The 14,334-nt window shown below is 39.8% G+C and overlaps 1 protein-coding gene and 1 long non-coding RNA gene across 4 annotated transcripts in view; both read right to left on the reverse strand.

The window, feature by feature from the left end:
• Positions 1–9,719, reverse strand: part of LOC141944957 (uncharacterized) — a 28,059-nt gene extending 18,340 nt beyond the window's left edge. The window contains exon 1 of the long non-coding RNA XR_012629377.1: positions 9,329–9,719. This is a non-coding gene — a long non-coding RNA (uncharacterized LOC141944957). The remainder of the gene's footprint in view (positions 1–9,328) is intronic.
• Positions 9,720–10,515: 796 nt separating this feature from the next.
• Positions 10,516–14,334, reverse strand: part of MTX2 (metaxin 2) — a 35,388-nt gene continuing 31,569 nt past the window's right edge. The window contains exons 7-10 of one of the 3 annotated variants that reach the window (XM_074873158.1): positions 14,145–14,183; positions 13,609–13,668; positions 12,887–12,963; positions 10,516–11,017 (exon numbers count right to left, since the gene is read on the reverse strand). In XM_074873158.1, coding sequence (XP_074729259.1) covers positions 10,807–11,017; positions 12,887–12,963; positions 13,609–13,668; positions 14,145–14,183 — 387 coding nt within the window. In that variant the 3' untranslated portion in view covers positions 10,516–10,806. Of the gene's footprint in view, positions 11,018–12,886; positions 12,964–13,608; positions 13,735–14,144; positions 14,184–14,334 lie in introns of all 3 variants that reach the window. The other 2 variants (XM_074873157.1, XM_074873156.1) reach the window with 2 other exon arrangements.

The raw sequence follows: 14,334 nt of genomic DNA on the forward strand, positions 1-14,334 counted from the left end.
CCTGTGGAGATCTCAAAATGGAAAAATCCAAGGCAGGTTGCCAAGAGTTAGGACTGCACTTCAGCATCCTATCTGAGAATAAAGAGGCTTCCTGAGGTTCAGAGGTTTGGATTTCATACCTTTTGTGCATAAAAATGATCACAATATCTTGGATACGAGGAAGCAAGACAGTTATTTAGGGCATCAATTAACATGAGACCAGTATTTTGTCAGGTGACTGCATGAAATTCAGTGGTGAGCCGTTCATGACCCAGGTTTGTTAAAAAAGGTAGTTTTAAAATAGCCTGTTGTACGTCATCAGCTGATCTGTCATTTTCCATAATTCATGAGCACTGGGGCAAGATTAGACAATGGAGTCTTAGGTGAGAATTCATTAATTTCCTCCATGTTTTTAGAAATGTCAGAGGTGTAAAGCTGAGAATAATAAAAGTCAAACTCCTTAGATATATCTACTGTGCTAGGAAGAATATTACTCTGAGCATCTCTGATAGTATACAGTGTCTTAGTGTGCGTGTGTCTTTAATTGGTATGCAAGGAGTTTATCTGCTTTACTGCCTGCACTTATCAGAAAAGATATAAAATGGGATGGTGATAATGGCTGCCTTCAAAGAAAAAGATATGTTCTTTCAAGGGTGTAAGTGCAATAAATCTTTCTAGTTTAAGGGCTCACTGGAAGCAGAAAGATTCTGTTCTGCTGACAACTGAATGTGGGGAACTTTCCCAGGGGAAAACAAATCATGTTTCTCTATTCAAAATATAGTAAAAAGTCACTGAAATGTGATACTCCAGAATGTATATTACAGTATTTCCTACAGACTCCTTTACCAATTAAGACACACTTACATACTAATACATTCCTCAAACGGTTAATATAAGGTATTTGGCACTGAAGGCACTTAAAATACACTTGTGAATGATTCCCACAGTAATCTGTGGTTCAAATTTTTTAAAAAAGACTAAATGTAAGCAGTCAACTTTAGGTCTTTTTTAAACTATACCACAGGAATTAATTTGCCTGGAATAAAAGAGACAATGCTGAGTTCATTGCTATTCCAGATTCATTCTGCACATCTAAGGAAAGCAGAGTTAATACTACAGGCACCTACCAGGTCATAAAGGGATCTTTTGTGAGTTGAAAAGAAATCAGCATATTTACTTTAGAAAAACCCACATTATTCATAAGAATCAAATGTTGTGCTTGACTGTTATGGAGAAACAAAGCAGACAAGGGTGTTTTAAATTGATCTGTCAGTATGGTACTTTCCAGGGCTCACTTTGTTCATGCAGCCAGCAACTGATGTTAGCATGAATTTAAATAATTCCTCTTGCCTTGAATAATGACCATGAAAGTGAAGTAATGGTATCTAGGAAATATCCTAACTTTTGAGGAGCTGCCTCTTACCTAGAACTGTTTGTTTGCTCCTCATCTCCCCCACCCCTAATTGCAGGGAGGTGCTCCGCACAGCATATGACTAAACATAATACAATTTGATTTGTGTTGCAGTGTTCTCCAAAGAACAAATCTGTAAAATTACAACATGTGAAAGCTTAACACAATGATATAAAATGGCAGTGGCACGGTTCATATCTTAAACTGACAGACTGATGGTGATTATTGCAAGGACAATGCCCTGCATATGTCAAACGATTTGCAAATAAATTATGTCACCTTATCCTCCATTATTGTTTTTGCAGAGGACATAAACTGTGTCACTAATATTAAACTGTTGGCAAAAAAAGCCTACCTCAGCTTTTTCCTAGCTGAGAATGCAAAGACATCTGCGCAGAGGCAAACATGCATATGGCCATCATTTGTCCAACATCTTACACATTGTGAAGGTTTTTTACTTGAAATGCCAACCTATGTGGCAGATGATGTATGTGTTTCTTCAGTCCTGTGATTACCAGCACAGAGCTGCTCTGCAGTGCTCTTCACCTCATCAGTTCCACAAGCTGCACTCCAAGGTGTGTGAAACATTTGCAGGGAGATGGCATCTGACATGCAGCAAGGCAAAAGCATTCTGGTGTGAATATTTGACTCCAGATTTTGTTCAAATCAGGGTCAGATTCTGACCTGGAGAAATTAGTGCGAGTAGAGATTTAGCACTACAAAAGAGCAATTTGAAAACTGGAATGAATATATTTTAAAGATGGGGAAGCAGAGGAAAGTGGTGCTGTCTCCTGGGTGACTCCCAAGGGGCTGTAAAGGAGAGGGGAAGGGGGAAGGCTTTATAAATGACATGGGCTTTATTCTTTTGGAAATTAGCAGAGGACAAGGCAATCTTAGTCATTTCTATTTGTTAAGTTGCATCATCTCAACTGCTGGGTTCTTTGTTTAGGTTTTGATGGTTCATTTATTACTACCAAGAAATGCCTTTGAAGGGTGATTTTAAGAGCCCGTTGTGGCTAAAAAAGCAGCAAAGAATGCAGTGTGGTGGTTGGAGCGTGGCGCTGGGAAACCAGCCTCCAGTCTCCTGCTCTAGATTTTGCCCTGCTCACATTTGGGACAAATTACTTGCAACTGCTATGGCTTGACTCGCTCTTTTGTCAGGCAGGTTTTTTTGTCTGACTCATCCACTTGGATAAGTTTGCCAAGTATTTCGTAATCTTTGGATAGAAGTCACTCGCTTGATTGCAGATCAGTGACGTTTCAAAGGGGATGCATCAAACAACTTCTGCTGGCTTCAGTGCAAGAGATGGCTCCAATACACTGTGGTGAGGAGGACAATATACTGAGAAACTCACTGAGCTGGTTTAAGGATTGAAAGGCAACTCCATTCTCTTATTGCTACCTGGTTTTCCTCTTTTGGAAGCCTCATTTAAGTGTTTCGCACTTTTTAATCCCCTCGGGATTGAGGAATCTGCTCCTTGCCCTTCCAAGCTTTTCTCAGCCTGCTTCTCAATAAATCATAATTTCTGAGTACACTGATAATTTTTTAGTATTATAATACAAAAATACCAAAGAAATTTGGATAACTGTATTATCCAAATGAGTTTTGATCTTACTTTCCATTTTTCCAATGTTGAATTTTGTCAAACTTAAAAAAACCCCAAAACACCAATTACCTTGTTATTGGAATTGTTTGTGATTAGTGAGTTAGAAAAGCAGATTTTAGGCATCATAGTTTATGGAAACACAATGTGTTTCCTGTGGCAGTAGCATTTGGACTCACTACAGAGACACAGAGCAGAAGGTGGTAGGTTTGCAGGATGCTTCTCTCTGCCTAAACAAATCCTAGAAAGCATGCTGGTTTCTCTGTTCATGCTTAAGTGATTTTACTGGCACAAGGAATCTCTTTCAAAGCAGAGGCAGGAATGCAGTCCACAGGCATGAAAACCTTTCCTAAGGATGAGCCCTTCCTTTTCCCAGTGCAGGAAGACCCTTAAGCAGCAGCAAAGGCAGGGGGATCACAAAAAGATATCAGGGAGAACGGGCAGCAGGACAGGCCCCAGGAAGATGCACTGAACCAAATGAAAGCGCCTCCATAGAAACAGGTCTGCAGGAGCTGTCCTCTGTGTGTCAAAAGCATTTCCATCAGATGACGGGCAGCGGTTTCCATAGCAGTGGTTTTAGGCTTTGCACGGTTTTAGTGTGCATGCTTTGGCATAACAGCTTTGGCATAACAGCAAGACCTTTGCACTCACACTTGCATGTAATACACAGGTCACAGGCAAGTCTGTGATCTTTACACACACATGCAGAAACCTACCTGCCTTTCACAAAACGTTATAACCTACATCACAATATGCTGGAGAGAAGTTTATTTAAGTGGATAAAAATGTACCCTTCCCATAATGCCCCCAAACTACTGATCTTCAACAACTGGTTCCTTAAACATGCCACAACACAGACTTAAAGCTGCAAATGAAAGAGATCATGGAGATAGTCAGTAATCCCAGCTATATAATTCTTGGCTAGGAGGCATCATAGATCAAGATGCTACGCACTTCTGAGGGAAGGTGCTGACAAAAACAGCAAAGGAATTTTAGAGAGGAATTTACAGGAATTAAGCTAGAAACAGCAGTGGACCTAAAGGGAAATTTTTTTTGTCTTGACAAGAAAGGAAAGTGGGCAGCTCTTAATCTAACAGTCCAAGTGTTAACATCTGAAAGATGAAGGATAATTTTCACAAAATAATCTCAGGCAATAATCCGGTGCATCAGTGACAAAACTGTTGATCTCAGCAGTGAGAGAATGGTGTGACCAGCAACAGATAGCTTCAAAGTCAAGAAATCCTGGCCAAAATTGCACTTTGTAGCTAAAAGTATAGAGAAAAGAGATGTCACCAGCCATGACAGCATGACAGAGACAACCTGAGATGTATGACTAGAGAGGTGGAATTGCTGCTCACAAATCTTTGGCAGAAAGAAGTGGTAGAAAGTGTTAAATCCCTGATGAGAGAAGACAAACTTGGAAGAGGAAGATGCCCTAGGGACTGGGTCATGCCATAGTTTGACCAGACCAGCTGGGTAATGGCTGGTGTTCTTTCCAGTTCTACAGAATTTGTCATGGCTAAACTGCACTGGTACCTCCCCATGGTACCTGCAACAAGGTTCATTCAGATACCTTCTGATGGCTGCCTGCTTAGCCTAGGAAGTTGGTCTTCTGTTTGCAACAAGCCCTTTGCTGCTGCTTTTATTTTCTATGAACAATCATCACTTCATTCTTGGTTCAAAACTTTGCCACTGAACTGAGGTCACAAACCCTGGAATACTGATGATTTGAGCAGTGCCTGTAGGAAAGGTGACTATTATGCCCTACATCCTCAAGACCTCTAATTTTCTTCTTAAATGCAGAATAAACTTCAAGGTAAAAAAAAAAAATCTAGATGAAAGAGCATTTATGTGACATAAAGCTTGCTTACAATAATGTCTTTATTGACAAACTGGGATACTGTCAACATTAAGCCAAATAGGAGAGGCATAAGTTCATGTTGATCTCTCATGTCAGCTCACTATTTCAAGTCAGCCTCTGGGCACACTGGCTTGGTAGACAGGAGTTACTTTGGCTGCCACAGATGTCAGGAGGGGCAGTTCGACTGCATCAACTCTGGGAAGTTCTTCATGTCAACTAGAACCAAATCTGAACTCTGAAGAAATAGATGGGAATGACTGATGCTCTCTATGGAAAAGAGCCTGTGCCTTCTTTCCAGCAAATTAATTAGTTGGAGCCAAAAAGGGTCTCTAAAACTGTCACTATTTTTCTTTTTTCTTGTAAGCCACAACAAGCAAACAAAATTGCACCCAGTTTCTGCTTGCTTTCAGTGGCAGTGCTTCTCTCCTGGGCTGAGTTCTTCAACCATATTCAAGGCTAACAGTCAGTTTCTACATCTCCATCCAAACCCAGAAAATAGCGTTTTGTTGGGCATTGCTATGCCATCAGCTCCTCAGCTCCCAGCAATGGTCTTACAGGGAGAGGACATGGTACGTCACGATGATTTGGTGGCTTAGGGTTGTAACAGCACACACAGACCTCATTGCAACGTAACCACTTCTCTGTAGGCCAACCCTTTTTGTATTTACATGCGAAATATTTCTGATCAGGTAGCTGGAATTTGTGGGTTGTTTTAATCCCGTAGGTGAATAACGGCCCCAATATGGATACAGTTACCTGGGTGTAAACTTAATTCTATTGATGTTGCTGTTTTTGTTTCCTGCACCCCTATTATTGCCTTCACACAATGGTGTTTTGCCAGGCTGGTAACTGTTCCTATGGCAAAACTTTCCAGCCTAGACAAGCCCTAGAAGGTTAAAGTAATTTCAACGTTTCTTTAGAGGTGATGACACAATGGGCCTTGAGCTCCCTGCCAAATGCTACTTTTTTACAAAGGGGTGGGGGGAAGTGAGCCAAGTATTGCAAACTTCTGACGCAGATGAGTGCATGTTAGCAGTTACTGAACGACAGACCAGAGATCAGCCAGGAAAGTTTCAAACTACATCACGGTATAGACTGACTTTGCTAATGCTTTCTACTTCCAACTCCTACTTTTATCCTAAGATCAGATAACGAGTAGCACTTTTTCTTTGTAACAATTCATTAATCAGAGAAATGATCCTTGCTAGTGTTTAGATGTTTTACTTAATTTGGTACTTCTGGCCTGCTGCCCCAGTAGTGCCAAAATTATTATTTCTCACCCAGCAGGTGATAAATAACAACTTCAGTCATGATTAATACCATGAATTTCTCAACCTGACTAATGCAAAAAACTTCAAACCTGCAGAACAAGTGGGTGCTAATTGTTGTGAGAGCCATTGGAGCTGCACTCTGCTTGTAAAGAAAGAAAGCCACGGGAAATGAAGCGTTTTCTAGCAGCACAGCTGATCCTAAGAGGCATCATTAAGTGCAGCTCAGCAGCATTCTCCATGTGCAGGTCTGTGCTAGGCTCTTTTTTTCCACAACACTGAGCTTTAAGTACATCTGAGAAGCAGGAGATTGCCAGGTTATTTTTCTTTCCGGGGGGGGAGGGGAAAATAAAATAAAAGTCAAAGAAAATACCAGATTAATATCTCATTAACACCACTCAAATACTATAATTTTTACTGATATGTGAAGAGTGATAAATCCTAGCAAAAGCTGCTACCACTGAAGCTCCTTCACATAATGTCTGTCTTGAAATCTCATCACAACATCATAAAAATGTAGCATCAGAGACTCCCCAGTCAAGGAGAGCTTTTCAGAGAGGGACAGGAAAACCAGAGGCTCAGGAAGGGCTGTCAGCTGCAAACAATGATCCAATACTATAAATTAGCCTGTGTGGCTGAAATCCTAGCCACTTTTGAATCACAAGCTGGTTTGCCACAGCCTGTGGTGGAACAGGGTGGCTGCTCCATTTTTCGTGCTGTGTATGCAGTGGCACGGGGTACATGGCAGCCACAGTTTAGCTATGCGTACAGTGCTGTGCTGCTCAGGCAAACAAGACCTCCACAACACCTGGAACTGGCACCACACATTTCTGATAGAAGCAGACACCCAAATTCAGCAAGGACGCAACCAGGTAACTGTGATGAGCAAGGTCTGTGCTGAGCAAGATTAGTCCCTTCCACAACCCTAGAGAAGCATCTTGGGAATGGAGGAGCAGTCCTGTTTTCACCAGGACTTTCCTAATTGTTTTAGCTCCACCAGGCAAGGAAAGTATCTGCTACTTTCCAAGGAACATTTAGCTCAACTTGAGCATCTCCATATGAAGCTACTAATTTGTGGAACAAAAAGACTGCAAGAAGTAAACCACCATGGGCAAGTAATTTATACATTGTTCAGACTCAGTAATCTCTATTCACTTTTATGACTTTGTGTACCGTTTTGGTTGAGTGACTCCTGCAGCTCCTGGTGGGGCATATTCAGAGGATGTTAAGCCACGGTGCAGCTGCTCCTCACATTCTATTAGAAATCTAATTTTCATCTTAATTTTAGGAAACATCAGAAGTTCCAGCTGTCTGCTTTCTTCACCCAAAATAGTCTCTGGGATCTTGGGATTTTTGAGCTTGAAAAGCTAGGAAAGAAAATCATCATCTGCACTGTCCTGGTGCGTGAAACAGACCATAGGCCTTCCCAGCCCGGTTCCTGCCTCTAGTGCAGCAGTTGTGCTTCAGTCATGGGAGATCTGCTAGAAAAACACACAATCCAAGAGCAGAATTCTCACAGACTGCACTTGCACAGCCTTGTCTAGTAGAGAGCCACTCAGACCAATAACAAGCCCTCTATTTGGCCTTGGATAAGGCAGGTTGGTTGACTTGCTCAACCCCCTTGCTAGAAGGGTTTTTGGGGTTGGGTTGGGTTTTTTCTACCTTTAACTGTTTTATTGCTGGTCTTGTTTCAAATTTTCATTCTTTTTCTTGAGTTGTGCACAGCATTTCAGGAACAATCAGTATGTGTCCTTCATTGGATTGTGGCTTCCAAGAGTTAAAGCATGGCTTACAAGTTTTGGTCCTCAGTGCTCAGCTCAGTCTGCTCTGTAGCACTAGTCATGCTAGCAACATAATTTAAAAAAAAAAAAAGCATAATGGTTTATTTTATTTATGAAGTACAAAGTATGTCCTTTGTCTAGGATTTTAATAGCTATTTTCAACACTGATAGCAAAGCCAAGATTTTCCTTGTAGTTTTAAGTTTAGGTATCGCCTAGAATAGGTGCAGCCTAAACTACAAACCAGCCCTGTGGCAAACATGCTGTATAGAAAGTATGCTCTTCAGCCAAGGAAGTAGGGAATGCTTTTTCCCATTTAAATTTTGTTTTATTAATTATCAAAGCCACACACAAGGAACGAGTGGTGGTTAAACATCCAGAAACTACTCAGTTTAGCTTCCAGAGCTCAGTCTCTGCTTGTCCTCTCACTTCGATATTGAAAATTCCATGTAATTTGCCTGTCTCTGTATCCTTAAGTGCAGTCTGAGTAGCTCAGGTGGATTTACACAAACTTTGCTTGTAACAGATCAGTATCTTTTGCCAAACCACTTCCACAGCATTTCTTTTCTAGATGAGACATTCAAAGTAAGTTAATGCATACTGCTACCTCAGTGGAGTTGTTTTTATCCTCTGAAATTATTATAAAGCTTGCTATATGTTACCACACAAAATTTGCAATAACTAGCTATTCAGCATTCAAAGTGTTGTATTACCAGTGCTTGCTCTGCCTCACAGAAACCTTGCTTAAATATAAAAACATGGTTTAATTCAATGCTGTTTCAAAGCAATTGCTAAAATTTGGTTACAAGGTGGCTAATGGCCACTGCAGCCTTGAAATAGGAGGAATACATGCCCACCTGCACTTTTTCAGACTGCATGTAAGTTAGTGCCTGTGCACAGATGGGTTTGGAAACCCATTAAGTAAATTACTCCTGTAGTTCAGTCTAGTGGTAGTGGAAGAACTGCCAAAGCCACAGAAGCTAGGTTAAAATCTTTACTCATGAATGGTGGTCTGTAAATAGCAGAGGTAAAAGGCAAGTTTAATTGCTCTCAGTTTTCACATAGAATTTCCCCATCACCATGGCACTGCTAGCTTTAGAGACTATTAGAGTCTATCAAAGTAGTGTATACCATAGTATTCTCTCCAAACTAAGAAACACCCAACAAATTCTTCTTCAGTTTTTCCAGAACCTGCATTAATGCAGAAAAGCAGATTTGAAAGAAGTATCTGGGTTCTCACCTACTAACCCCTTTGATAGCAGAAATTGTCATTAAGCAGTCAAGAGCTGATGGGTTTTAGTTTGAAAAGATATTCAACATACACATGTGAAATTTTAAGACTGAAATGCAGGACAAGGGCAATTTTTCTCTCCTGGCAAGAGTGATTTGATAAAAGGCCAAGACCCCCTTACACATTGACACTTACATGGATTTGACTCCAGTAGGACTCCTGTATCAAAAAGCAGTCAGTAAGAATTCAGCTCCAATTTCCAGTCAAGCTGACAAAAGTGGTCCCCCGCAGTAGGAATGAGTAAGCAATAGTGGTTCATCAGCCACAGAGTCAAGGGAGACGTGTCCAGTCCAAGGTACACAGCTGCTTTCCATTCAGTTTTTAAGAGAGAAGGAAGTGGCAGCCAAAAATCTCATGACCATTGCATAACAAGCTCGAGTCATTACGTATTTTGACACTGAGGAGTATAGTATGGAATACAGTCTTTTGACTAAGAAAACACAACGGTTCCAACTAGCCAAACAGCCTGATCTGATTCCCAGTTGTGCCCAGGACTTCCCAAGTGCACAGGGACTGTTTTTGCCACTAACACATTCCTGGGGTTGTTGGTGCTTTAGGAAGTGTCAAGTACAACTGACAAAGCAGAACACAGTGGGGCCATTTAATGCGTTTGAAGAAATACTAGTCACATCAAGTCCTTGCCAACACACAAGAACTCTCCCTTGAGAAGTTCCGCATTGCCAGGGTTTTTGGAGCACCACAGTATTTCTTTGTTTACTGCTGTTGTTGTGCCATAGGATAATACAGAGGCAGAAGGACCAAGGCATGCCAGCCACAGGCTCACACTAAGTCCTTTTGCTACGAGACCCACCTCAGCAAGTATGTCAAAGTTCAGAAGCAACATTAACATACTGGAAGGGGAAACAGTGAGCCAGACACTTACCTAGCAAATTCATTTCTTAAAAGTGCAAGACAAGCTAAGGATTAAAACTGGGAAATTATAGGAAGAAATAAAAAGTGTAAATCTAAAAACCAACAGTGAACAAGAAATAAAAGCAGAGGCAGGACACAGATAAGTAGTAATGACAGCCAGGAGCTACTCTGACACAAAATAAGAGCTGACTGAATAAAATCCCATCATTTGTGTGCTGCAAGGCTCTAAGACATTTCTGCCACCCAATTTCTGAATGAAATTTGGCTGAGGCAGGCAAACTTAAGATCTCTAATGAGTCCTTCCATTCCCAGCTTACCAATTCTAACTACCTTATCATACAACTGTCTTCCAGGTGTCCTGCCAGCAGAATCCCACGCATTAACTACACAGACATTAATTACATAGACCTAAACCTTAGTAAGAAAGGCATTTAGAAAGATCAAAGAGAAACTTTTTTCAAGTATTTTATTTTTTTAATACAGATACAATATTTTTCCAAGGTCACTTCAGAGCAAGGGGCATACAGGCTATGAAAATGGAAGCGCCCATACAGTCCTTTCAGGTTAAACACGCACAGTATATTCTACAATGCAAAAACTGCATTTAGAGTTTTTTCTTGCTCCAGAATGATTTGGCAGCTTCAGTAAGCTAACACACATTTTCACCCTCAGAAATCAATTAATTGAACAACAAAACCCAAAACTGAAATGCAATCCACCCCAGCCATCACACAACATGCTTATCTCAGTAAGGACCTCTTAGCAGACCGGGCTGCAACAGTTGTGGCGCTGTCTTTATCATGACCCTCAAAGTACTGCTGCTCTATTCGCCGACAAAAGGCTGTGAGGTTACTGTAGTTTTTCACTTTCTCAGAGAGTTCATCAGTGGTTAATTGAGTAGTAAGGATTGTGAACAGATGTCCAAATACCAGAGCATCTAATTCAGTTGGTCTGTAAAAGCAAACAGAAAAAAGAACAGGTATTTTGGAAGGCAAGCCCTGATCAATAAAACCCTGCTGTTCTGACTAACTTTTAGATAGCTATGCAGTTTAAGAATTTGGAAGAAACCGGACAACACTGAACTCACCAAATGCATGAAAACTATGTATACAGTATATAAGCATACTGCTAGTTCTCAGTATGACATCTTTTGCTTCTGGTAGCTCAGAAATGTGGAAGTAACACTTCTTAGATTGGACAGAGTTACTGATCCAGTATCAGACCATGCTCCACCTTTCAGTTCTGAACAAGGGCAAATGCTTATCAAGTCTTTTGGGTTTTTTTCCTTTTCCTCTGCAAATGTATATTAAAAAAAGCTCCAGCTATTATCTCACAAAGAAAATTTTTAGAAAAAAAGAGAGGGGGGGAAAAAAAAGCATAAAACCCTTATTCCCTTTTTGTGCTTTTCAGCAGCCAGGAACTATTCAACCAATAGGAAAAGGAGCTCCAGGGTGACAGCAACTGGAAACATCTCTTTTGAAAGGAGACTACACAAAAAAAACCCATGTACTTTGGGAAACAGTGGTCTATTGAATGTTTTCAGTCCTACCTTATCTTAGGTACAAACCTTCTGAATTATCATCTTGGACCTTCGTATATAGGTAGCCCATGTGCAAATAAATAATTTTTTTCAAATATATTAATAATTTAAAAGTCCTTCTTTACTAGTGTTCAGGATAAGCAGCATGAGGGTTTTCTAACTGATGATTTTGCCTTTCTATTTGTGGATCACTTAGAACTCTCCAATGGACATATGGACACCTGTATAACAAACTTAAATCTGTCAGCAACAGGCTGCTTTTCTTATTTAGCTCCTACAGATTCCCAGAAGTCACAGACTGAAAAATACTGGACTAAGAACACATATTTTCTTAGTAATATTTCAGACACCTGCTACGTTTAAGAATGATTTGAGAAGATGCAATTCAAACTTGTCTTCTATAATGCGTATTTATGCAAAGACACATGCAGAAAAGTAACCAAGACCACATGCTGCCTTTTGAAGACATTTCCCTGTCCAAATGTAGTTAACTGAAGTCCTGAGCATTTCTAGTCTGGTCTATGCCCAGGAGACAAGAGGGAGCTATTGTGATGTTATTTAAATCCATAACACTTCGAAAATAGTGAATTATTTGAGAGGAAAAAAAAGTGGTTTGCAATTGGAGGAAACTGGTGAAAGCAGAGGACATCCACAAAGGCCAGGTTGTTTCTTTTTTCTCCTGGGAACGTGCATCTTAGTTTTACCTTTGCAACTGATCCCTTGTTGATACAAGGCTCGCTTCTCCCCCAGTTCTTGCAACTCACAGGCACCCTCACGCTAATTCAGTTCAGTCAGAACTGCCCCTGGTGTTAAGCAGCGCAAAACAAGCTGTCCTGGTCAGGACAGCATGACATACATTCTCTCCCCTGTACCTAGTAGAAAATGTTACCTAAGAAATACAAATAAAGCTTTAAATGCACCATTTTTAATAAGAAACTAACTGTATAAAGTCATACATTTGTAGCCTACCTAAGTTGTGGTAGACTAGAGAAGACAAGCAGGTGTAAAACTAAATCATAAATAGAAAAAAAAAAAAAAACAAACAACAACAGAAACTTACAGAAACTTTCCTTTTAAAACCTTCAATTACTTATTTCTGAAATTTCACATTTAATATTCCAGTCACACATTTGTATTTCTGCAACTAATCATGTAGCATTAAAATAAAACAGGAGTTTTCATATATATATATATACACACACATATGTATGTATGCATGTGGATACATGTATCTGTATCTCTCATTCCCGGATGTAATATTTCAGGAAATAGTAACTTACTGCTTATTGAAGAAATATGGTTGTGTTCCTAATCTCTGGGAGAGAGCCTGACAACACTGATCTACATCTTCAAGCACCTATCAAAACACACAAGAGATAAAAGATCCATATTGTCAGGAAATAACCAACATTGCAAAAAACAACCTCTTTATACTCTATTCACACTGATGGTGGGAACAAGGAACATACAGTGTTGGAACATCAAAGCTGTTAAAGACAGTTAAACCTACACAGTAGGCAGGTAGCTAAGTGTTATTTAATCTAACATTTGATGTAAGGCAATTCTGAGTAAGTGCTTCCCATAATGTTTATAACTTAGCTTAATGAACGTTACTAACTTATACCCTAAAACTGCTTTGCTTTTTTTGTTTGTTTTTAAGACCTCTGACAAGGGAAGCTGCAGTCCTGCAACGCTTGCCTATTAATGCCATACAGGAACTGGGGGCCATAACTTACAACCTATTTTCAGGACTATGGCCTAAACTAACATCAGTGGAGATGTACACTCATAGTAAAACATCCTTCCTTCCACCCCATGGGGTTGCATATAATTTAAGATTTATTGATGCAGAAGGCAAATACCTGACTCCAGATAACATTTTAAGTACAGAATATGTTTTTACATCTGTTTGAAGAAAGTGTTACTCTCCAAAGCCTTTAAAAAAAAAAAAAAAGAAAAAATAGAACAGGGTAAAGAAATAAGCTTCACTTTTCATACTGACCTGTTCAAGCGTCTTTCCAGCCCATCCAATGGCTTTCATCTTTCGCCTTACCTCCCACTGCTTCTGATAGGACAAAATGCGGTTAAGAGGCCATGGGTAAGGGGAGCCATACCTTGGGTGCGTAATCTTTGTTTAGAAACAAAAAGGTACTGTGTTATCATATAAGAAAATACAGATATCTCTATGCGCAAAATAGCCAATATTCAAATATTTCTATCAGAAAGGGAGCTGTAAAAGAGAAAGGGAGTTGCATGATATGCTGTAATTATTTGCACAGAATTTACAGTTTGCAGCATAACCATTTAAAACTACTATTTCAGAAACACATACAAAACCTGTATCTATTCTGCAGTCAGCTACCTCCAGTAATGACACAACTTCCCTAAAATGTATATGCAAGCGAAATTAAAGTGAAAAGTCTGTAACATTAATGGTATAAACCTCAATGTTTCATTTATGAGTAGGGACTTGCAATTGTGAGCAAAAGTGTTTTCTCATTAAATTTTAATTAAGATAAATGCTGCAGAACCACTCACCTCCTCTACTGTAACATCATCACACCATTGGAGATAGAGCTAGGAACAGAAAGAACACTTACTAAAACTTCCTAATAAAGGAGAATGCAGAGACAATCATTTCTCAGTCATAGAATTTTCTTTTCTATATTAGATTACATTTCCATTTCATTCCTTCTGTTAGACCTCTGAATGTAGAAAGGAAATTAAA

The sequence above is a fragment of the Strix uralensis genome, chromosome 6, assembly GCF_047716275.1.
Source record: "Strix uralensis isolate ZFMK-TIS-50842 chromosome 6, bStrUra1, whole genome shotgun sequence".
Taxonomy (NCBI): Eukaryota; Metazoa; Chordata; class Aves; order Strigiformes; family Strigidae; genus Strix; species Strix uralensis.